The 25,228-nt window shown below is 28.8% G+C and overlaps 2 protein-coding genes and 1 non-coding gene across 3 annotated transcripts in view; 2 read left to right on the top strand and 1 right to left on the bottom strand.

Annotated features, from left to right (window-relative positions):
- The window catches only part of LOC111036188 (cationic amino acid transporter 4), a 35,202-nt gene extending 17,368 nt beyond the window's left edge, over positions 1-17,834 (top strand). The window contains exons 4-10 of the mRNA XM_022318124.1: positions 11,995-12,162; positions 13,531-13,818; positions 14,287-14,537; positions 15,352-15,567; positions 15,640-15,862; positions 16,288-16,449; positions 16,531-17,834. Of these exons, the coding sequence (XP_022173816.1) occupies positions 11,995-12,162; positions 13,531-13,818; positions 14,287-14,537; positions 15,352-15,567; positions 15,640-15,862; positions 16,288-16,449; positions 16,531-16,733 (1,511 nt within the window). The 3' untranslated portion in view covers positions 16,734-17,834. The remainder of the gene's footprint in view (positions 1-11,994; positions 12,163-13,530; positions 13,819-14,286; positions 14,538-15,351; positions 15,568-15,639; positions 15,863-16,287; positions 16,450-16,530) is intronic.
- Positions 5,330-5,401, top strand: Trnae-uuc. The gene has a single exon. It is a non-coding gene; the product is annotated as a tRNA-Glu (tRNA).
- A 1,458-nt stretch (positions 17,835-19,292) lies between the features above and the next one.
- Positions 19,293-22,901, bottom strand: LOC111036299. Its single transcript, XM_022318294.1, has 3 exons — positions 22,737-22,901; positions 22,586-22,669; positions 19,293-19,614 (listed from the first exon to the last, which is right to left on the bottom strand). The coding sequence occupies exons 1-3, from the start codon at positions 22,767-22,769 to the stop codon at positions 19,429-19,431; spliced, it is 303 nt and encodes a 100-aa protein (XP_022173986.1). The 5' UTR covers positions 22,770-22,901; the 3' UTR covers positions 19,293-19,428.
- Between the last annotated feature and the right edge of the window lie 2,327 nt (positions 22,902-25,228).

Raw genomic sequence — 25,228 nt, 5'->3', positions numbered from 1 at the left:
GTTAAACGTTAAGTAATAACTAATAAGTATAGGTACTTAATATTATTGTTATAATAATTAGGTATATTTATGTAGAATGCTTTTAAACATTTATACTGGATACTAGTGGATAGTATTACTTTTTACATTTATTCATTTATACTGCTAAGTACTAGGTAGTAGGTACATGCAACATTGCGACATGCCTATTATACCTTCCTGGTAACTACACAATAGGTACTGATTACTCATTGACATTAGAAGACGGGGAAGTCCAGAAGTCCTATAATTCTTATATTTAATGTTGATTATGTGAAATCCTGCAGATTTCCTTTTCTAAGTAAGTACCCACATCACCAGCTGTATGTAAGCCTTTTGTATAAGGTATTACTATAATCGATACCTACTTTATACTAGATACAACCTACCCAGTCACTACTGCGAGTACTACAGCCTACATGTTGGTTCTTCTAACTCGAGGGTGTCCAACTATTTAACTTTGTCCAACATCTATTAGCCACAATATAAAAAAGATAAATTTACATTTATTTAAAAATTTAAAGCAACTACCTATGCAAAGCAAAATATAAATTCACATATTTTCTTCTTTTCCTTTGTCAATTACATATGTTGTTAATATTTAAAGATATGAAAATGTGTCGCGGCGTTCCTCTAGTCAATACCTACGTTTTACATAAACACTAAAACACTTAGATAACATTATTCATCATCAATATCAATTTAGTTTTATCGACTGAAGTATTAAAGGAAATATTTGGAATTCGTGGACCACCAAGCACTTTTTTTGGCCCTTGTTAAAAAAGGTTGGTCACCACTGTTCTAACTCACATAGGCATAAGTCAGAGAGTGATTGTACACTTTTATCTTCGCTTACTTGGAAAAATTAAAATACGATTTCGTACCAATAGAACAATTTTTTTCTTCATCAATACTGCAGGATGATTTTCCTCGAGGAAATATAATTATGTGTACTGGGAAATTGTTTTTACAATCATAATTAATTATTAGAATAGATAAACGAGTGGAGGTGTATGTGTAAGTAGTGAGTAGGTATATCTATGTGTATTTGTGAATAACGATCAGTTCTATCAGTTGGGCCCAGTATTTATATCCATACTTTAATATTTTTGCTATTATTATGAAATTATGAAATTAAAAAAATATACATGAATTTTAATTGCGAGCTATTATCGCTTATTATAATCTGCCGAAAGGGAAGACACGAATTCACGTATATATTATATAAATGTACAAAAAGTAATAGGTATGTATTATATTATAAGTACACGCATTTACAAAGATTTGTATGCTGGCTTGTAATTATAACATTCTTATATAATTTATTTCTAAAATTTACTTTTTCTGTCCCGGTTAAGTAAGTTATATCAACTGGGTAATTCAATAACGATAGAAACAAAACAGCAACATGTATCCATATTTTCTAAGAAAACAATTTAAAAATATTTTCTTATTTAATATTTTTCATTTTTTTTCAGTTATTTATTAACAAATAAAAAAATTTATCAAATTTCCATCAACCATTGTGAATTTCAAAATACTTTTACAAGTACTCACCACTTTAAAATCCGAATTTTGATACCCAGATTTTTCAAGAAAAATGATTCTTTTTTTTAAAGGCGCATTAGATGTTTTACATGCTTAAAGCTTTTCGAGCATGCGCGTATGAGAGCGTTGCCACGGTGTCACCCATCTCATTTGATGTTTTACATCAAAATTAAATTCCGATTTCGATCTTGAATCTCAAAGTCCTCGTTTGTGCAGTGTGCATCTCTTTGAAATGCATAATTCAGAAAATCCTTTCTTATTGCACATTTAGATAACCAAAGAACATGCAATATTAAAAATGTCAAATTCGTTCGTTTTCTAGATTTTGAGATGTAATGTTAAGTGAATGAGTGAGTGGTATTTGGCTTTTACATATATAGATTAATATTTAATTATTATTATTTTTACTATTATATATTACTTTTATTTATTCTTCAAGAAGATGATGGGCCCAACATATTTTTATTTTATTAGTATACCTATTGTTTATATTTATTTCATACCTATAATTTATATATTTTGTTATTAAGTTAGTTATGACCTATACTGTAGAACAGTCTGAATAATAGACTCGTGGCATAAATAGGCAATACCATAAAATGATTTATTTATTTATTCTATATTTTTTAATTGGTATGTAAACAATGTTTTAGGAACCTTGTATTACAATTTCAAGGTTTCTGAGTGTGACCAAGTGAACAATGTTACAAAAAAACCAAAAAATCAAAATATGTCTAATATTTAAAATAATGTTATGTTATGATACATGTATAGATATAGCTCAAAAAGGGTCAACATATTTTAAGGGTTAACAGCGCATTTGGTGAAAATTTAAACTATATACGGCGTTATTGGTTTTTGAGGTACACCTAAAAAACAAAATTGATCATAAAAATTTTTAATTTTTTCTTAACTTGTTTTTGTTTTTTATATTACTTTGAAAAATGCTGAGGATATATATTTCTGACCCCCCTAAGTTGTAACTAGATTCACCGCAAATGTTGAAAATTTAAACATTTTTAAAAGCGTCTTTAGACACAAAAAAAAACCTCATTGGAAAATCAATACATTTATGTAGAATCTAAAAAACTAATTTATTGTAAAATTAATATATTCATTTCTCTGTTCAAAATATTGAAAAAGACAGTTTGAATCTTGTTACACCTTTTTTTTCCAATTGTTTTTAAACGGTTTTGAACCTTTTGAAACACGATGTAATCAACTTTAAAACAAAATAAAAAATTGATAAGTATAGTATGAGTATAGGACGTGGCCTAAAAAAAAATATTAATAATAAGCCAACAATATAATATATATTATCCGTATTATCCATGGCGTTGCCCGGGGATAAATGAACATGAAACCTCCAATTTTTTTTTTCTTACCGAAACAATTGTAAGATGAATCATAACATGATGGTTATGATTTTAATATTATTAATAGTGGGTAAACCACCCTAAAATAACCGGTTAAATATACATTCTGATTCTCTTCGAATCGTCAAAATCAGTCGTATTTTTTGATTCTATTATAAGCCTCGGCATAGGCGCAAATCGACTAAATTTTTTTGGGGGATTCATGTTATTCTCCCCATAAACTATAATATAAGACGTACTTATTATTAGATTTTTAACTGGTGGGACTTAACTGAAATTTGGAGGGAATAAGTCCCCCCTAAGCCCCCCCTTTATTTACGCCAATGAGCCTCTGCCACTTTGCACACGTTGAACACTTTTCCCTTTATATAACATAGTAATTAATAGCTGTTACCCGTGGCTTTTATTCTAATATTCTTACAACCCGTCTGGGATCTCAAATAACTTGTGTGCAAAATTTGGTAATGGGCAAAATCTGTGGATTTATATTATATGCGTAATTTAAATATAATCCGACTATCTATTACAATCGATCTACCTATCGTTTCCGCTTTGCTTCAGTCAAAACATTATCAATTGTTTTTTGTCAAAGCGGACGAGTATTTTTTTAGCATATAGGTACCAATAAAATATAATGTACTCAACCATACACTCTGACTTTGCCTCCAACATATTATAATAGTTGTTACTCAACTTTACATTTATGTAGTATAGCTTTATTGAGTTAGTCTAAATAACAAAATATAAAACAATACAGACAATTATATTCAATCTGCGTGATAACTATTTTAGTATCTGTAACTTGCAATGGCAATTCTAAATATATAACAGAAGTATTGAATTTTCGTAGAAAAATTTCGCAAAAAATTCATGAGTGCTCGCATGAAACATTCATTTTTATATAATATAAAATAGGTAGATGACTAACGAGTAACTGGAGTATAATTAAATTTAATATATAGTAGTTAAGTGTAGGTAAGAAGAATGCTCGTTGTGTTATAAATAAAACTCATAAGTATATTATTCCATAGGTGCAAACGTTCAGATTACTGACTTGACGACTTAGAATAATAGTAATATCAGAATAATATAGTACACAAGAAGCAAATTAAGCAGTAATAATATCCCATGAAGAACTGACTATCTTTCTTTCAAAATAACATACTAAATTATTTCACAGAATATTGGGAATAATATAGGCAGGTGGTAGGCGCAATAGAGTTATTTATTATTATTATTGTGGTTAGGCGTTAGAACGCATGTTTCTGCGTCGCGACCGTTCTTGGTAGCTTCATAATCAACAGACAAGTAAAAATATTAAAGTACCTAATATGTAGTCGAGAACACGGTTGTAGATAAATGATAATATAAATAAATAAATAGGTAGGTACTATAATTTTGGTTTATAATAAAAAATAATATAATGTATAGGTGTGTGGTGAGGTTTGGTGCAACTATAAAACAAATAACTATTTACTAGGTATTCAATATTCAATTTTATGAATTTGCTTATTAATAATATATTTAAAAAAAAATACTAAGAGCAGTTGTTATAACTAATAGTCCAACAATTTTATTTTTTAAATTTATAAATGTATAAATCATTTGTTTTAAACACGAGTTTAAACCAAAATATTTTGAACATCTCAACTATGAACACAATAATATATAATATAATTTTTTTATACTTAAAAGTTATTTAGGATATAACAGCCCGTGTGCCTGTTATATGATGTGTATTGTTGGAGGTACTTACTGTTTCTTAATAATTTGATCGAATACCATGTGTTTGAATGATAGTATACCAATTTGACATGTAATTTGTTTGAAAATTGTTACCTAGCTTTAAAATAAAGTAGGAATAATATGATTTTATAATTTTATCGCATTCATATTTTATTTTTAACATATGGGTATTGAAGCTTGAAGTTCATTATTGTGCATATGAGGTGTTCGTCAACCTTTTTGATGTCAAGGACATACAAATAATAAATATACATTTTTCACGGGCCACAATTTGAATAGGAACCTATACCATATTTTATTTTAAACAAAAATATTTGTATAGTAATTTAAAACTAACTAGTCCTATTTCCAACATCTTTTAAAATTGAATGGAACAATTAATAAAGTAATTTTCCCGCGTCAAAAATATATGGATATAGATATCTTACCTTAGTAAACAAGATGCATAATTTTAAAATCAATAATTTTTTGCTATTTCAATACACTTCGTTAAATAATAGATATACCTGTTATTTATTATTTATGGTATATTTGTATGATTGTATGACATATTAAAATTATAATTAAAAGACAAAATTATAAAATGATTTTAAATTTGTAATATCTATAAATATAGTTCATTTATCTTGTTATCTCAACAATCCGGTATGGTCTAGTGGCTAGGATACCTGGCTTTCACCCAGGAGGCTCGGGTTCGATTCCCGGTACCGGAATAAATATTTTACATTTTTTCACTTCTAAATCACAATTCCGTAACTCGATTAAGGTTTGTGCCAGAGAAAACATTTTTCTCATTCAGACCCCCGTCCCCCACACGACAAAGATAAAATACTTTCGCTTAAAATCTTTCTAACGATTTTTGAGTAATCACTCTTCAACTATTAGAAAATTTATAGAGAATGATATTTTTGTGGATTTACCATACCAATTGTTTATATTTTATAATTTTTTTACTCGAAAAAAATTTATTTTTTAAATTTGAACTTAATGATCAGTCATATGAACAACTATTCTGTGCTGAGACAATATCTTATATTTTTGTGTCTTACGAAGGTTTTGAGAACTACTAGAAATTTTCGATTTTGTGTACTCAAAAGTACCAACTAGTTCACTAAACCACTCTTTTAGTTGAAAACCTAAGCATTTTTTCGACTTACATAAGTGCACATAGACACAAAAAATATTAAAAAACACATAATATACTATGTCATGCTTCACTCAGAATCTAAAATATATAAACTTGTAAACCTGATTTTTTTATAGATACCTATTTTTTAATGTTCAAAATTGGATGAAATCCTATATTTTAACCAATAATAAAAAGAGATTTTTAATCAATTCGTTGATGTTCAAAAATACTTTTGAATATTTTTCAAATATTTGACATGATTTTCAAAATATGTTGAATCTTTTTGAAATCTGTATAGACATATTTTAGATTAGTACCTACCAAGTATGAACTACTTATGAGAGATTTTGTATTGCATTTTCAAGCCATAACTATCACCATTGAGAACTTTAAAATTTGAATTTGAGTTACACAAAAAATCAAAATCGATTTTAATGTTATAAAATTAATTATATTAGTATTATTATTTATCGATCATTAATTACTTAACACGTTGAACGCCAACGTCGATTCGACGTGCGCGAGCCCGTCGCCGCCGTCGATCGACATGCGGGTGCCTGTAGCCGCGCGTATAATTGGTATAATTTGCGCGTGTCAACTATTCTGCGTAATAAGCAATACGCTAATGAATAGCCGACTAAAATTTCAAATATGTACGGCTATAGCCAGCTTCACAAAGTCACAATAACGGACAGGTTACAGAGTGTCAACGGCTATAAATATGTAACTAAAAAAAGTTGTGGATTATATTATATTATCAACATTTTCACTGCTACAATATTTTTATGCTCTGCTACTTTTGTAGTATGTATGCTACATACAATAATTTTTAATTTTTTTAATTTTGTTTTATATTCAAATGTTGAGGTTTATATGATTTAACTATTTAAGTTTAAAATAATGTGAGCCATAATGGTTTCCTAAAATTGTACTGTTACCGGCAAATGATAATATTATTAAATACAGGAACTTCTGGAACAGTGAATGGTGTAAATATTTTGTACTTAATAGAACGTCTGGAGAAGTGAAAAGTCGATCAACTACCAAAGAATTGACATTTGTGCATTTCACCTTATTGATTATTTTTGATAGCAATGATTAAATAATCAGAATTCAGAATATGCCTCATATGAAATTTTTTTTTAGCTTATTATTCAGATTTTAATTAAATTTATAAAATATCATTATATAATATTATATCTATATTTTTATAGCATATACGATAAATATTTTATTGCTAATGATGGCCATAGTTGCCGATGCTTAAGATCAATTAAAAAAAAATATACATATATTTTTATTATTTGTGTTACGGCCTCGCAGATTCTTAGAGACTAAATTAATACGATTAGAACAACGATCATTTACATTTATGTAAGCTGGTCTGAACTGGAAACGGCGGATTAAAACATTGTTTGTAGTACCTTGTTAAATTAATATTCCTAACAGCTATGAAATAACCTTTTATACAATTAACGAGGAATATTACATTAGACTTTCAAGCTCTTTGACTAAAAAAAATGAATCAAAAAATCGACAAATAATGAAAATTATCTAAAATTACAAATGTCTATAAATAACTTAAAAAATGTCAAAATATTTTAAAAAGTTGAGAATGTTTAGAACAATTTAGTACAAACATTTGGTGAACATTTCATGTTATTGTAGGTTATTTATTTTAGAATTAAAATAAAAAAACAAAATTAATTTGTTGAAAACTGTTTAGGTTGACTAAATATTCCTGTTTTTCCGCATTTTTAAATGCATGTTACTTTTTTTAAATAATAAAATATAAAACCATGTCACACCCTGTAAAATATTATCCTCTTTTGTAGCAGATAATATTACTCTAAGATTCTTCAAAAATCATAATAAAATATTTTAGATGAAGTTTTATCGATGTTGCTCATTGGTGTGATAGAGAAAACAATTAATATTGAGCTGACATCCTGACTTTTATGAACTAGTACACAAATTTCTTATATTCGTTATAATTGATGTTCATAATATTCTATTATATTAATTAATAATCTTAACTTTGTATGCCTACACTATGACCTATGTACACTAATAATTATTCAATTAAGTATTGAGTTAATGAGTAGCATATTTGCATTATATAATAGTTATTCTATCACACTTACCTATTTCAAATGTTGTAATGCTCTCACTCTCAAATATATTTTCTAAGCTATTTTATTTTCTAGTTATTTCCTATTAGATATTATTAGTTAAAGAACTTACTTATAGAGGTTAAATTGTGTAATTTTAAATATATTGTTATTAATAAATTGATTGCCTATTGATTTAGATTAATACTTTTTAGGTGTCAACTTTTAAGCAATTTATTATTTATGCAAACAAATTATTCAAATTTTGATACCTAAGTGAATGTAATTTATATACATAGGTTATTGGTTTACATAGATGTACAAGGTTAGCTTTGTAAATGCAGTACTTATAGTGCATTAGTACTAATGTAGTTATGCACTAAGGTCATAATTATATTATTTTAGAATACTAATTTATAACTGAAATTATATTAGTTCTTTTAATTTTTATAAGCTAAAAAAATGTAGGTTTTGTACGAGTATACTATATTCATAAACATAAAAAGTTGATTTTTTCATAATTTTACGGTTGAAATTAATATGATTATTTTCTAAAATATTTATCAGATTACAAAATCATTTACATAGGTCATTATAGTTTTTTTTATGTTTCTTTTTTTAACTACGTCAAAAAGTTTTTTTTTTTAGAATAAAATGTTATGATGATGCTTATCTGGATTTGGTCTTACCATCGCATCCAAAGAATTTTTATCTCATATAGTATGTATTGTGTTGAGATCATCTGTGGTCTTTTGGTGGCTTTCTGTCAGAATAGGTATGTTTAGTGTTGGGCCACAGCTTTCACATGTTAGTGGATTTTCTTCAATTTCCATTAAAAAACCAGCCGTATATTATTCTGGTTCCACGTTCGATTTGTAGAAAATTTAGTATTGTTTGTTCTTTTATTTTTATTTTAGAATTTTACACTCATTTATTTATTTATTTCGCATTACACACAAACCAACTTAACGATCAAACTATAAGTAAAACAATACAATAATGCATAACATATTATAGATATACCTAACGACATAAAGGTATAGCTTTAAATATAATTATATTTAATCAAAAATAACAAGTATTAAAGGTAAATTGTTCTTGAGATGTGGGTTCATAGACAAATGTCGAGGTTCGAAATCCAGATTGCAGGTTACTCTTGGTGACACTGCATGCTGGCCTTCAAAGTCTTGTTTGAATTTTCTACTTTGGCAATCAACTACTATATGATTTCTTGTTTGTTCCCCGTTTCCGCAGTCACATACTGGGCTATTTTGAAACCGCTACTTATGTAGAAGGCAACCAACACCGACCATGTCCTTGTTAGCAGTCTATTTAATGTGGATCAGGAGGAAGATTTATGCCTACAACTCCATTATAAGGGTCACATAGTAGTTTTCTTTTCAGTGCTGTGAAGCTTGCCCGTTATTTTCTCTATTCCTCAGGCTATCGAACCTTAAACTTATTAGTGTTCTGGCCGACTCAACTGGTGGACTCCTGGATTTTAATCGTTGGCCGGGTGTTTGAAGCATCATCTGACATAAGAGTGAACGTTTGTAGGCTACAGATTTCTTAATGGTTTTTACAAGTGCACCTTTCTAACGTCTGTGTGATGGTCAAATGTTTGCTAGTGCCAGTAGCCATTGGAGTGGTGTAGATTTAATTGTCCAGCTTATTACTCTCATTACGCTATTGAGCTGCGTGTCTATTTTCCTTACGTGTGTTCTGTTACCCCTAACTTGGGACCCATACTCTGCTGTACTATATACTAGGACCAACGCTGCTATCCTTAAGGTCTTAGCATGGGCACCTGAGCCCGCTCCGGCAAGCATTTGTACCAAGTTTACACCAACGTATTGTGCTTTACGTTTCAGCCGAGTGAGGTTTATTTTTGATATATATATATACATTCTAATAAAAGTACTATATTCATTGATCAGCCGACAAACATCACTCAGCTGGAGAGGTTCTCTCATGCTATTTAAGCAAATCCTACAACCATTAGTCTTATACGCAGCCCTGTGTGGGGAAATGGTGCTAATACACAAAATAAAAGTATACCAATCCAAAGTTCTGAGAACCATATATAATATTACACCTTACGTACCTTGTACGTAATGATGCACTTTACAAAGTCTTCCAGCCACCCTCAATAGCCGAGTACATAAAAAAATTAGAATGAACTTCTTCAACCACATCAAATTTGTGAAATTTTATAGACTAGGTAAAGACCCACCTCCTGTACGCCGACTCAAGAGTGGGCGTTCGCGCGATATTTTGTTATAATTATTTTTATTTATTTTTATCTTATTTTGTAAATACATTAAAACGTAGTAGTTAGTATCTTTCATTATTATTATTTTATTACTAATTGTTATCTATTTCCCAAATGTCGAAAAAAATTTAATTCTGTTAACAATAAGTTTTAGATGACATACGTCAGGGAAACTTTAAATCAATAAAAACCAAAAAAAAAATAGTAATATTCTCGCAGCCGGCGAGGTGGCATGCGATATCGCGTTGTTTATCTACATATTATATAACTCGCAAGACACATTCAATAATAATTTTGACAAAAATAAAACAATACAAAAAAAAGTAATTATTATGTGTGTGAGTCGTGAGACCAGCTGTTCTTCCGTAAACGATAATATGCATATATTTATAAATAATACATACCTGTAGCTCATTGATGTGTTGCGGTGGCAACAATATATACATATATAGTATATTTAGTTAGGTACCTACATTTAACTTAAACACTGTATACTATAATTACTAAATTTGCACAAATATAATTACAACTTTTTATCGTATTGAAAAGGAATACGTTTATATATGCATAGTATTTTCATAGTCATTCGCAGATAGTTCAACGTATATTTGTCTAAATAGGTACCTATGTTGATTTACGGTTAAATTATGGACTGAAACCATAAATATATGTGAACTATTTTAGTACTTTTCAAATAGGTTTAAATTTATATCATATAACTACATAAGCATTACTATCTGTTATAAGGCACAATAAAAATAATTTTTGGAATCCTCTTATGTATTCTGCAGTGTAGGTGTATAGGCTGCAGAGTGTAACTAGTTTTCCGACGAGTTTACTATACACAATAGATTAATACGTAGTTATTAACAAAATATAGACTTACACATCCTACAATCACGTGTTATCATAATTTAACTTATTTTTGCTTATAACTCTGTGGACTTTGAACTCGGTTAAGATTAAACTCCTATATATATTAAATATTTATTATATTGTACCCATATGGTTATTATATACAGGCTGATTCACCAAACATGGTCATCCCCATTTATTCCTTGATGATTTTTTATACCATTAAAGAGTTTTCAATAGTAAAACAAACTTCTTTTTCCAAATGAGAATCAAGCTTTACTAATCTTACTATAAATTGTGAGGCAGATGTTTAAATGTGTACGAATCTAAATAAAAATTCAAACAAGTAGTTTCATAAAAGTAGTGCTCATTATAGTACTTATAGGTAGAGGTACTAAGGAAAATAATTTTAGTCCCTAAAAATAGTTAAACAAAAATACAATGTATATGTAATATTGGATCTAGTAGATATTTATTATACTCTGATAATTTTTATAAATTATAAAATGTTGATCGATTAATATTAATTACTGAAGTTTTCTGTAGCCTCCAAATCTTTCAGATCCGTTATCATCGACTTAATATCATTTGTGCCCAAAAAGTTAAATAAAATAAAAACTACTCATTTAAATTACAAATTTGGATACCTACATGACTATTTTCCAAAAGTCATCTGATTAATAATGTACAAAAAAAAAAAAATAGTGATTCTCATTTGAAAAAAAGATACAATACAATCGTGTACCTTATACAAAAATAATGTATACATTTTGGAAATATGATTCTTAAGTATGGTAATAACATCCAAATTTGAACAAATTCATTGTTAAAGGAAACAATTATGAGTATGTTTGCTGAAACACCCAGTATACGTATACTTAATACATTTAAATTTGTATAGAAAAAAATTATAATTTGCTATGTTTATTTGATTGCCAGGTGCCGCATCTGTAGCTAGAGCATGGAGCGGGTTTTTCGATTCGATGTTTGACAACGTTATCAGAAACACAACGATATCCGTGTTGGGTGAACTTCATGAAACACTGTTTGGAAAGTATCCGGACGTGTTCGCATTTTTCGTGTGCTTGCTGCACGCTTGTATCCTGGGTAAGTGAAACCACGGCTAATGAGCAGATCACCTTAGATATGACCTGTCTTGGTAATGGGCAAAACGCAGAATTCGTGGACTACAGATTATAACATACCTCCCTATTTAATATATTTTATAGTTGCGCTGTATTTAGTGCGTGTTGAAATGTACGTGCTCTTGCAGGAACATATTATATATCTCCATTCTGACTTAAAGGCATTCAAAATGTAATTATTTTTTGCATAGTTTTACAGATCTATTCAACTGTTCAAGATTTATTTCGCTTTGCCCGACTACTTTTGTTGTTTTAGTCTTACTTTTGATATTCGTGTAAATACATCTAATGCACATTTTGATTGCAATAACCAGTAACCCAACTAGTTCTTGGTAAATTTGTTTTCTTCACTACACAGCACATTGCTGTTAACTAACTCCAGATGTACTCATACCCAATAAAATGATCGCCTTGTAAATTGTAAGTAACGAATATCCGAGTATGCTTAGTACATATATACGTATATGTTCCTTACGGAGCATATTGCTTATCGGATTTTGTTTATCTCTATTTCATTTTGGAGATTAAAATATGAAAAGAGATAAAAATCATACGTTTTATAATTATTGCTTATTAGTTATTAAATTTAACAATATTATAATACTCGGCGATTATTTCAGTAGATTTTAATGTCGAAACATTAACTATATATGTACGTCATAATGATATCACCATTATGACGCATATCGTTTCATTATTTTTTTTACTGCTATTTAAGTACTAGAATAATTATACTGCCGAACAGTGGTGTATAAAGGAAAAGTTATCTGCGGAGTGGGGGAGGGGGGGTTATAAGCCCACTGGGCCACTGATTATTTATTTTTGAATATTATTAATTTTGACCTCCAATAATTCTTCGACATAATATGCTTATAATACTTATAAGTTATAAGGTATTAACATATTTTTTAAATGTCTATAATAAATTATAAATAAGTAACGTTACAATATTTTATTTTTAAAACAAAGAATTTAGTTTGAAGAAAAACGTTCATAGTTAATATCATAATTGCGTATTTACGTAAATTGTATATTTTAACTCCAATGTAAATAATTTTTATTGCAGGTATATTTCTACAATATAAATGTTATGGAATAGAGATAATTGCATAAAAAAATCATTCGAATTCTAGAAAAACTCTTGTAAAAAATACACGGAACAAAAAAATGTTTGTCTTAAGTTGAATATTAATTTTTTATTTTTAAAGGCGGGTGATATATTATGATCGTTTTAATTTGCTCCACCGGCTGGTGGTGTCCAGTCCCGGTTGGGAATTACTATACAGTTATTATCGTGTTATTATAATAACGGATCCTCTTGTCGGCGCAGGGGTTGGCGTGAAAACTTCGTCGTACATGAATAGCTTCTTGACGCTGGTCAACCTTGGCGTAATGGCTGTAATCGTCGTGGCTGGATATTATTACGGAAACAGTGACAATTGGTCCAGCGACGGCGGGTTCATGCCGTACGGTACGACTGGTATTATCGCAGGGGCAGCCACCTGTTTCTACGCGTACGTCGGCTTCGACAGCATCGCCACCTCGGGCGAGGAAGCAAAGGACCCTGCGTATTCGATTCCTGTGGCCACCATAATTGCGATGAGCGTCGTTTGCACAGGTATGATGTCGGCGGCGTACTAATATATGATATCGCATTCAATAGAACCTACCCGATTTACGTAGATAATAGATATACACCGTGTGTCTACGAAAACAGAGTACACAGAAAATGTGATGTTGTTGCGCATGCGCAAAATACCATAGTTGAACAATATTGCAAGTTGTAGGAATTTGTGATCCAGCGTTATGGTTTCACGTATCGTGAATGAATTAAAAAATATGTAAAGGGTACAGCACGAGTAATGTATAAGTGTAACTGATTTATAGAGTGTAGCCTGTTTTGTGGATACACGTGTATATATTATGACATATATACATGCGATATGTATGTATTGTATACCTACGCGCCTCAACACGTACATTGGTACCTTTTATTTCATTGATTGGATCCTATTTTACATTTTACTTCTAGAAAGAAATTCATAGCTATTCGTGGTTAGTAATGATTTTATTGATTTGTTTACAGGCTACGTATTGGTGAGTGGAGCATTGACATTTTTGGTTCCATACTGGTCCATCGTTCCCGATGCAGCATTTCCAGCGGCATTTGCTGGATTAGACTTGAACTGGATTAAGTATTTGGTATCAGTCGGAGCATTGTGTGGAATGACTACTACTTTGTTTGGATCGCTTTATTCATTACCTAGATGTATTTATGCGATGGCCGATGATGGACTGGTTTTTAAATTCCTAGCCAAGGTCAACAAAAGAACTCAGGTATGCTTAGTAAAATTATAAAAATACAATTTATTACAATAAATATACATATCTAATATGTAAGTTATATTAGTAATAAAACAATTAGTTATACACATTTATAAATTGTCTAAGCGTTTAACTGATATCTAATCAAATACAAACATCGATATTAATTTGATAAAAATAAAATAATTCACACTTGGGAGGACGCTATCCAAGCATGAATCGTCTCCAATTTACAAGCGTACACGTTTGAGATCAGCATGCAGTTCTGCAGAACTAATTTATGTGTTGTTAGCTTAAATATTAAATCAAATTTACCTGTCATCAAACTTAATGGTAAAAAAATATCTGTATTTAGGTGACAGATTTTTTTCGACAATTTAATTTGTAAGCAATATATGCACATCACATGCAGTATAGGTATAATAGTTTGTGTATTAAAATATCTTTGAAATTAAAAAAAGATGTCTACATGAAATATCACAATTAAAATGCTCATATCTCGCTTTAAAATTAAAATATTGGAAAAAGCTGACATTTAAGCACAGATAGATAATATTCTACCTAAGTCTGATCATAGGTCAATTAACTCTATTAATTAAGCTAAATAACTATCAACAAAAAATTGGTTCTATTTCGATATGTTGTACGTACGTTTGTAAGATGGAGAAAAAACGCGAAAGAAAAAACGGGAAGCTTCCGCTTTTTGTTTAAAAACATATTATATTGTGTTTATTGTTTTAAATTATAACCGTAACGAATATGTTAAAAGAAATGATTCATTAATAATATTGCCAAATAAAAATGTTTATCTATTTGTATGTTACAGATACCATTAATAAATTTAGCTATATCTGCCTTTTTATGTGCATTGATTGCCTTATTCTTCGATTTGGAAAAATTAGTTGAATTTATGTCGATCGGTACATTGTTGGCTTACACTATTGTCAGTGCTTCAGTAATAATATTAAGATACCGTCCTACCAACCGTGGTCTGGTACGTGATTCTAGTAGTCTCTTAGAACTTCCTACTTCACAGGCAGACGTAAGCATAATATATTTTCATTTATTCAATGTATAGGATAGTTATGAATTAACATTGATTTAAATGTTTCAGTCTTTTGAAATGGATATGGGAGGACGATTAAAACCATCCTATAAGTTTCTAGAACCCTTTTTTGGAGAATTTGAACCTGGTTACATAGTTTGTGTAAGTATTGGTTGGTTTACAAGTTCCGCCGTCATCTTGTGCGTTTATATCCAATACTGGTTTAATATTCAACATGTGAGTTGGGTCGATGGTATTGTTTTAACAACGTTGGCCACCGATTTAATATTATGTACGTATAAAATAAATAAAATTATTTCAATATATTATTATATAGATAGCTATAAGAAGATAGGTTCAGTATAATTTATATAATAATGCATATTGTAGTACTAATACATTATTGTGTATATTAGGTACGGTACAATGTACCTGGTACATATTATATTGAATAAATATAATATATATTTTTATTAATATTTATATTAGCTCATTCACACCATAATTTATAGATATAAATTAAACCATACGAGGGTTCTTAAAAATCCATTTTAATTTTATTCGTTCACATATTAGTATTTTTGTATTTATCAAAATATCCATTTCCATTAGTATTTAAACATTTTTTTAACTGACAAAAAAATAAATAAGAGTAATAGCTCTGATAACAACAACAAATATATATATAGATACAACTATTATGTATTATTATTTCAGGTCAACTTCTGATTGAAGCCCATGAACAAAATTCAACAGAATTACCATTTATGGTACCCCATGTACCTCTAATACCATCGCTTAGCATCGTATGTAATATCGTGTTGATGACAAATCTCAATTTGCTTACTTGGATACGGTTTTTCATATGGATGGTTATAGGTAAGTTGAAAATACCACTTTGTAAGTTTGTTTAACATTTAAATATTTTATAATATTTGCATTTTTAACTAATATTTATAGGTCTATTGATTTACTTCTTATACGGAATGCACCATAGCAAAGAAAATGACGTGACCTCTTATTCAGTATTGCTTTCGTCTTCTGAAGCAGGAAAGACACCTTGGGGAGCCATAAACAAGTCAAGAAAACGAGTGAAAACTGAAGATGACCGAAAACCAATTATTGACAACGAAGAACTTGCAGAAAATGGTTATTACCACTGAACAAATAATAGATGATCTGCTAAAATCGTTATTAGTGAGATGTTTCATCATGTTGCTGAAAAATACTCGTTGGAGGGTGCCATTCAAATATATATATTTATATGTAATAATAATAAATAGTATTAATTATGGTCGATTAAAACTGTGCGTGTCGTCTATAGTGTCCTTGTAGGTCTTTAAACAATTGCTACGGAATGTTTTGAATAATGTCGTAATATTTTTCATTTCTATGTTAACTTTAACTTCAAAAGTTCTTACATGTTACATTGTTAAAAAGTATTTTACCAAATGGTTAATCGACAATCGTTTTCCATGCAAATTGTTTGACATAATATGATGTGTATAGAATTACTGAATAATATGGACATTTAATTACTGAGCAAATACTTATGTCTTAATCAATTATTATAAAACGCTTTATTGTTATATTTCTTATGCCGTAGTCGTTTATAAAACGATAAACCGATAAACTGTGTCATGAAGTGTGTTTGTACATTTAGATCATCGTTCGAATGCATACGGTTTCAGAGAATTACACTTAGATGATAATATCACTTTTATTATTTACCAGATAATTATGACTATATTGTGAATTATGATGAACTGCAATTACTAATTGAATGCATCCCAGTTTTGGAGTGGCACCCTTTAGTTGTACAAATAAATAATAAGATTACAATTATTGACCATCCAATGTTAAACACATTTTGCGATAATTAATTATTTTTAGTTTTTAACTTAATTTTACTTAAAAACAATTTAGTGTAAAATTGTTTTTTTTTTTTACGCACACTTAATGCTTTGTTATGAGTCTATAATATATATATATTTATAGTATATACAATTTAATGTGTAAGATGTCTATTTATCTTACCATACATGTTATTTCGGTTGTTCCAAGACAATGTTAATGTAGATGGATTTGTATTTTTAATACATTTTAAATATTAGTCTACTTTTCATAGGGATTATCAAGTTAATAGCATGACAGAATACACACCTTTATCGTTATAAGTAATAGTCTCAATGACGTGTAATAAAAAATATGTCTAGTAGCATTATAAAGGAATACAAAATTATTTAATGTTATAATATAATATATGTTGTGTTTAATTTCAATTTATAACTTTTAAAAACCTATTATCTAGTCATTGAGTAATCCACTGTGATTATGGATGTGTTAAATTGTAATTCAATGATAAACCTCATTGTGTACGGAAAACGGTTTTGAGCTAATGAAATTGTTGAATCCGCATCTATTTCTAAAGATGGTTTAACTTAGATTATTATTTTAGCACTCTTTCTCAGTTCAGTAGCTTTCACTAATTTTCCCCAAAAACGTCGCATATAAGTTGCAGCTTATTAGTTAATACTGACAAAACGTACAATATCTAGTGTGGATAGGTTTCATGGTATAATAGCTTAAAATTGATCCAAATATTTTGAAAATGTCATTGTGTATAGAAAACAATAATGTATTAAAGACTCAATCTATAAGTTTAATATTATTTTTGACTAGAATCAAAATTGTTATGAGTATACTGAATCAAAAATTTAAAACATCTACAAGTAGTTCAAAAGAATCAAAATATTTTTAACATTATTTAATTATGTAATGCTTAGAAAATTATTTATTTATTTTTACTTAAATTATTTTCCATATTATAAGAAAAGTACAAGATTTTAATTTTTTTGATAAAATAAAATTAGCAATTAGAATCCATCTCCAAAATTGAAGATTGTAGAAAACTTCATGCTCCGAGACGTGATGATAGAAATAAAAAAAACAGGTTTTTGCACATAATTGCAAAAACACTAGGTAGGTACATTCCCCGCTCCGCCCAGAATCTAATAGGAGAGGGTTAATCCTATAAGAACATTTATAATAGGTATACAGTTGTATAATGTATACAGTATAGTCTCTATTGAATACTGTCGCCTATGTCACCTATATGGCATATGAATTCAGCCCGCCGACAAGATAAATAGTAAAAATCCTGAATATTGGGTGTATTACATACGTTCTAGTGTTGAAATTTATCATTTTGTTTCCATTGGTTTTTACCGATGTCAACAACTATGAACGATTTCTAAATACCTAATGTGGTCATTTAAAAATATTAATTGGTATGTTGGTATTAGTAAAATTATTAGTATGATTACTTAATAATATTGATCATTTTGGTATTTTATACTATGTAAGTGCTCTTTACTTATGTAAAATTACATTATAAAAATGTCTGTAGTATTTTAAGAAAATCTGATTAAAAACAGCATAATAAGACAAATGTGTAAAATAATATACGGCCGATAGTGTATCAAAATGCAACCATAATATTATATTTATGTTAAGCATTTGAAACATATTTTTTTGGACTCAACTGCACAGCTTCCTAGTATAAAATATGGGCGCAGTATATTTTGTTCTGCAAGTGTTTAAAGTTTAAAAAAAAAACTTTGATTTATTTTGGAATCAAGGAAATAATACAAAGTTCTTTAAGTAGGATGTACCATTTTATGGGTCGATTGTGACATGGGTAAATGAAAAAAATATACAAGTGTTCGGAATTGCTTGTTTTATTTTATACTTGAGTGAAATTAATTGGGTTTAATTTATACAAATTCATAGTTATACGTATTGTCTAAAAGTGTTTACATTTTTATTGATGTTTTGCAGTAGTGTTAGTCTAAGATGTTAGTCAATGTAGCCCACCGGGGTCGATGAGCCCTCTGCCGATGTCGTCGTCGATGGACTTCCTGTTGGAGTCGTTTTCCTATGTGGTTTTGAATAATGATGATGATGCTTTTCTGTTGTTTCGGTTACAGGGTCGGTCCCACTGGTCTCACTGGGAGTGGGAGATAAAGTTGTAGTATCAGCAGTCTGTTGTGAAACAAATTTGATTAGTTTTGGCATTAGTCAATGTGGACCACCATGTGAATTGTTTATCTGTGTTAGGGACGCATTTTCTTTGTGAACAACATAGTGGTACACTGGTACAATATATATGCCATAATAATTAGGTAAAGTCTTAGGCTCGTCGTAAATAGCTAATGGATACATTTTTTTTTTTTCGGGAATTATTATCACTTACAGTTATAAATGTGAATCGTACATAGTATTTGTCCGTTACAACCTTTTTTGTTTATAAACCAGTTTTACTACCTATAACATGCGCTATAGTTTTACAATATACTGTTGAGTATTTAGCATTTATGTATTAACATAAAATAATTATCTCCAACATGCTAAGTAGGTAACTTGAGATAAACGCAATCAGGTCGGTACCGTGCCACGAATACTAACTCTGAGCATTTTTCAATCTGGGTATACTGTATAAATTAAATGTAGACGGTTTACCTTGGACAACACCGGCCAGAAGTGATAAATTTTCGTTTTAAATGATGATTGTGGATAAACTTGTTATACTTTAAAATTTAAATTAATGTATCACTAAATAAATAAACACAATTTACTTTAAGAACACAAGCAAAATTTGAGTTATAAAAAAATCAACGACCCATTATAGACACTGCTACTCCGTTTCAAGTTGTATACGTATGAGCATGCCTACAAGTTACGATATACCTACCTACCTAACATATAAATATAATAAAATATAATATTATACACTCGGCGGTGTAACATGAATAGCTGTGTAATGTAATGACCTAACGATGTATATTTACTTTTGTTTACAAATATTACATTTATATGTATAATTGACAATGACCATAATACCATAATATATATAATATATATGTACAGGGTGTAACAGAAAGACTTGAAAAATAAATGCATTTTTATCATAATCAATATTTAAACATTAATTTTTATTTTTTAATAGGTACTGATTTTTTTTTTTTGGATAAATTCGTAATAACTTTTTTCAAAATATTCTTTTTGGAAGTTTCCTGACATAAGTAGGTATATTCCTAAAAATTATTAATCATCCATATAATTTTCAAAATGTTTGCCACACATTTAACTAGTATCAATTTTGTATTTTTATTTGTCAGTTCTTTCAGTTACATACTCTGTGGCCTGTATGATGTGTGCTCAACAAAAAAAATTACAATTCAATACAAATAAAAGTCATTTCACAGTCAGTTTATTACATTTATTAGTGATTTCTATTTCACCCTGTACAATTGATATCGATACACAATACAGCTAACGCGTAAGTATGCCGCTGCAGCGTTTGTTGGTATTTAGGTAACTGGGAATTATTCTTGCAAAACAGCAAAAATATTTTTTTCTCCATACAAATTACGAACCATCGTTGAGTACCTACTTGATAATGTAGGTAGCTTGTTGCCGAAATAAGTACACAGACGTCAATAGTTTCAAAATCATTCGTCTCAAGGTTATATTATCTACGGCCACTATAATTATATTCTAAACTGAAGTCTGACACCTGCCCATTCTCTTATTTCATAAAGTGCAAATGTGCACTAAAAATGTGTTATCAGAGGTAAATAACTGATAAATTATTTTTTGTGTCATAAATTATACTGATTAGTGATTGTATTTGATACTGCATCTAGTGACCAGTATAAAAAATAAAAATCAGTGACATTAAATAAGAAAAATATTACTAACTAATAAATAGTAAAAAAACTTACAAAATTAAAAGGCAACTTTTCAATTTATATTAATTAATTCTAATATTTATATTATGTTATTATTATTATTTTACATATATTATATATTGTACAATGTACATTTGTACCTAAGTAGGTATCATCATATGCATAAAAAATACTGTCATTGACACTTGTTGTTATCATTGTCATAAAACTCATAATACGTTTCACTTTTTATTTTGGTACATGCGCATGGAATTAAATACCTAAACTCACTTCATTTATATTTTATTTTTTTAAAAATGTATATTTTACCTTCGATGTTTGTTAATTATTATGATAAATCTAATTCTAATCTGGTTAGTTGATAATTATTACCCATATATTTATTAAAGTACTTAAATTGTACAAATATTTGTTTAAAATAATTGATTGGTAACAATATTATAGGTAAATACCTACCTAGTCATTTAAATGGTATTTTATGTACATAGTTAAATCAAAATATTGAATTTTAAGAGACTAAAATATTGTTAGTTTGGAATAAATTTTAAAATTTATATTTAAATTTAATGCTCACAAATACAACGGTTTCAAATATTGAGTATTAGTAGCAAATTATTTCAATCATAGACATAAAATTGAATAGTCTAAAAATGATAGATGTTTTACGTAGAATATTGTATTGAAGCCAACATGAGTGCGAGTGAGACGGACAACTTATGGCTATTAAGTTTTTGATCTCCTTAATAAATCCCCGGATTAGCCTTTGATAATTCCTCAGATTTATAAGGATTTATATGGGCAATGAACATGTTAGCTTCACATATTTTATATAATTCCTGGTTTATTCTTTTATATGTCTATGATTTCAATGACATACAATATGGTGATAGATTGCTAACTAACTGTACATCGACTAGCAGGCCGGGCGACCCCACTTTTTCAACATATAGGTTGTGGGCTATGGTATTTTATCAAGTCCGTCTAATGACAAATTATTTTTGTCGGATGATAACACCATACAGAGCCCAAACATGATAGGAAATTTTGTTGGCGTCAGCTGTTATCACTATAGTTAGCAATCTAGTATATTATCTGTATCTGTGGGTTGCATGAACAATTTATTAATTTAACGGTTCAATAAAATTTAATGGACCAATCAGGGTCTACTAAATTATGTTTAAGGGACAATTAGTTTCTATTGATTAGTGAAATGTACAGTGATTGTTCGTGCAACCCGGCATAGGTATTTTAAGTTTAATTACCGTCTCTTCTTCATTATTGAACACATGACGAATTGATCCACCTACAGTAGATTCAATACAGCAATAAATGACTAATACTCCGACCTACGATTACAAACATAAATAAAATTAAAATCACAATTTTAAAAAAGGAATCTAAAATGATATTTACTACGAGTCGAAGATTTTGTTTTGTAACAATCATTTTGTTTAATAAAATTGTAATACTATACGTCTTATTGGAATAAAATGTGAAATGAAAATAAATGAATAACAAACGATATTTTATTGAAAAAATTATTAGCTAAATAACACTCAAAAGTAATCTAACAATCACTTAAAAACGTAGTTTCCTTTAAAAAGTACCTATTTATAATGAAATAATAATGAATCATTATGATAGGAAGGTACTTGAAAGTAAATATAAATATACCATCACATTAAATTAATTAATTAATTGAAAAATTGAGTAATTAACTTAATATGATTATAGCCATGATATTGTTAAATTTACCTTTCTTCAAACAAATAAAATTCGCAGAAAAATTCCCAGTAGAATATTATATTTACGTTACCGATGAACAATGACAATAGATAAGATATTTATTTTCATTTATACAAAATTATATTTACAATCTGTTATTTATGAACAATAAGTGCATTTGTGCATAAGTGCAATTAAATCTAATATTTAACAACATGAATTACGTGGAGAGGGAGGTGCACCAGTGTAGACTTGTACCTGTGGACTAGGAGGAGCTCTAAAAAATTGTTAAAACAAATTAAATTCGAATGAAAATCAAATTGAATCGTCCAATATTCCATATCTTATCATCATAAAATCTTTTTTTTTTGTGGCATCGATGACACTGCCGGAACTGCTTGAGTATTACGCTGATATCGCCGCCACCGTTTATTAATTGTTTAACAATTAATAAATATTACAACAATTTTAAGGTGTCATACACTTCTGAAGACGGCATCATAAAATCTGCAATAATCTGTTTCACTTTATTTTTACAATCAAATAGAATAGGTACTCGTCAATTTTCAATAATTACTAATCTACTGCTGCAGGCTACATGTGAACTGGTGAATATTATGAAACTTCGATAAATCCAGTTGAATTCGTTTTTGAGATAAGGTTACAAATTAGAATATACGAATGAGCAAGGTCATTAGTTGCGGCCAAACGCTGGTTGTTGAGGTGGTATAGGCTATAGATCCCCACATGACCTTTTTTAATGTTTAAGATATGATAACCATAAATTATATTTTTTATAATTAAATAGTGCATATTAAAAAATCAACCATTTCCCCCTCATGGACATATCATCTGACCGCCACTAATCGCCATGGTCCAAAATCCAAACTACTTTTTTAAAAGTTCAAATTTTTACAATTTGAATAATTCAATGTTTTTAAGTTTAAATGTACAAAAGTTAAGTGTTCTAAAAATGACGAAAAATGAAATAAGGCTAGAAAAAAAATATAATCACTCACCTATTAATGCTTAAATTACAAACTTTATCATTTTTTAATGTACCTAACATTAATTTACTTAGGTATTTAGGTCCATCCGAGGTAAGAGAAGTCCTTACCGTGATTTTCCCGTTTCCCAACTTAACTCTAGTTTCTAATGATATTGGTTCATATAGTTCAATATGTTCAACAGTATTACCTTACAATATTTACTAGAGTAATAACATATGTTGATAATTATAAGAAGATAATAATTTACATGGCTCACAAACAATGACTTTTCGTAAATTTTACATCTAAATATTTGCGTGATTTAGTAATAATGTATTTTTATGTTATTATAAACTAAAAAAAAATAAAATGTAAAAAAAAATAAAAAATGTTATATTAATACAAGGAGATTACATTAGATTTATATAAGAATTTCATCAAATAAAAAAAAAATATAAGGAGACCAATATGACATAGCTGTACTTAAAAAAAAACTAATCTAATAAAAGCAGTTATAATATTAAGATTTCAGGACCTACTTACAATACAATTTCAATCTCACCCCAACCTTCCGTACCTACTTATTTATTAAACTCAATTTTTTGGTATCTTGTTTTATAGTGGAATTGTTATATTAGGAAGGTACTAGAATAAAAATATAAATAAATTGATCGATACAATGTGTAATCAACTAAATCTCATTGTAACTATGACATTTTTAACTTATCAAATAAACAAATATTATCCGTACCAAATATTTTATGTTTATCTAATAACACGAGATCATTTTATGGCACTATTTAAACAGGTTTTATTCATATTTAATTGATGCAACAAATTAATTATTAGTAAATCAAAAGACGTTGAAAAAAAAAAATTTGATCATTGTAAAAAATCTAACGATTGCGAATTATCTGTTGGTATCTATAGATTTAATAATGTGTAATAGCTGTAGCAACGGAGCACTGGAGTGATCTGGGTTATAACAATTACAATCATTCCTCAATTCGAAATATTAGTCACCCTGAGTCCTGAGATCCATTTTTAATGAAAATGACACAAGTATAACGCTTATGTATTCTGAAATTCTTACAAAAGAATAAATAAAAAAATATATCATGGCACGTAGTGTTCCCAAGCAGAACATGAAGATTTTGAGGTACACGAGGATAACGAAAAACTCAATTTATT

The sequence above is a fragment of the Myzus persicae genome, unplaced genomic scaffold (genome assembly GCF_001856785.1).
Source record: "Myzus persicae strain clone G006 unplaced genomic scaffold, MPER_G0061.0, whole genome shotgun sequence".
NCBI lineage: Eukaryota > Metazoa > Arthropoda > Insecta > Hemiptera > Aphididae > Myzus > Myzus persicae.
This window is presented reverse-complemented; position numbering and strand designations above follow the sequence as displayed.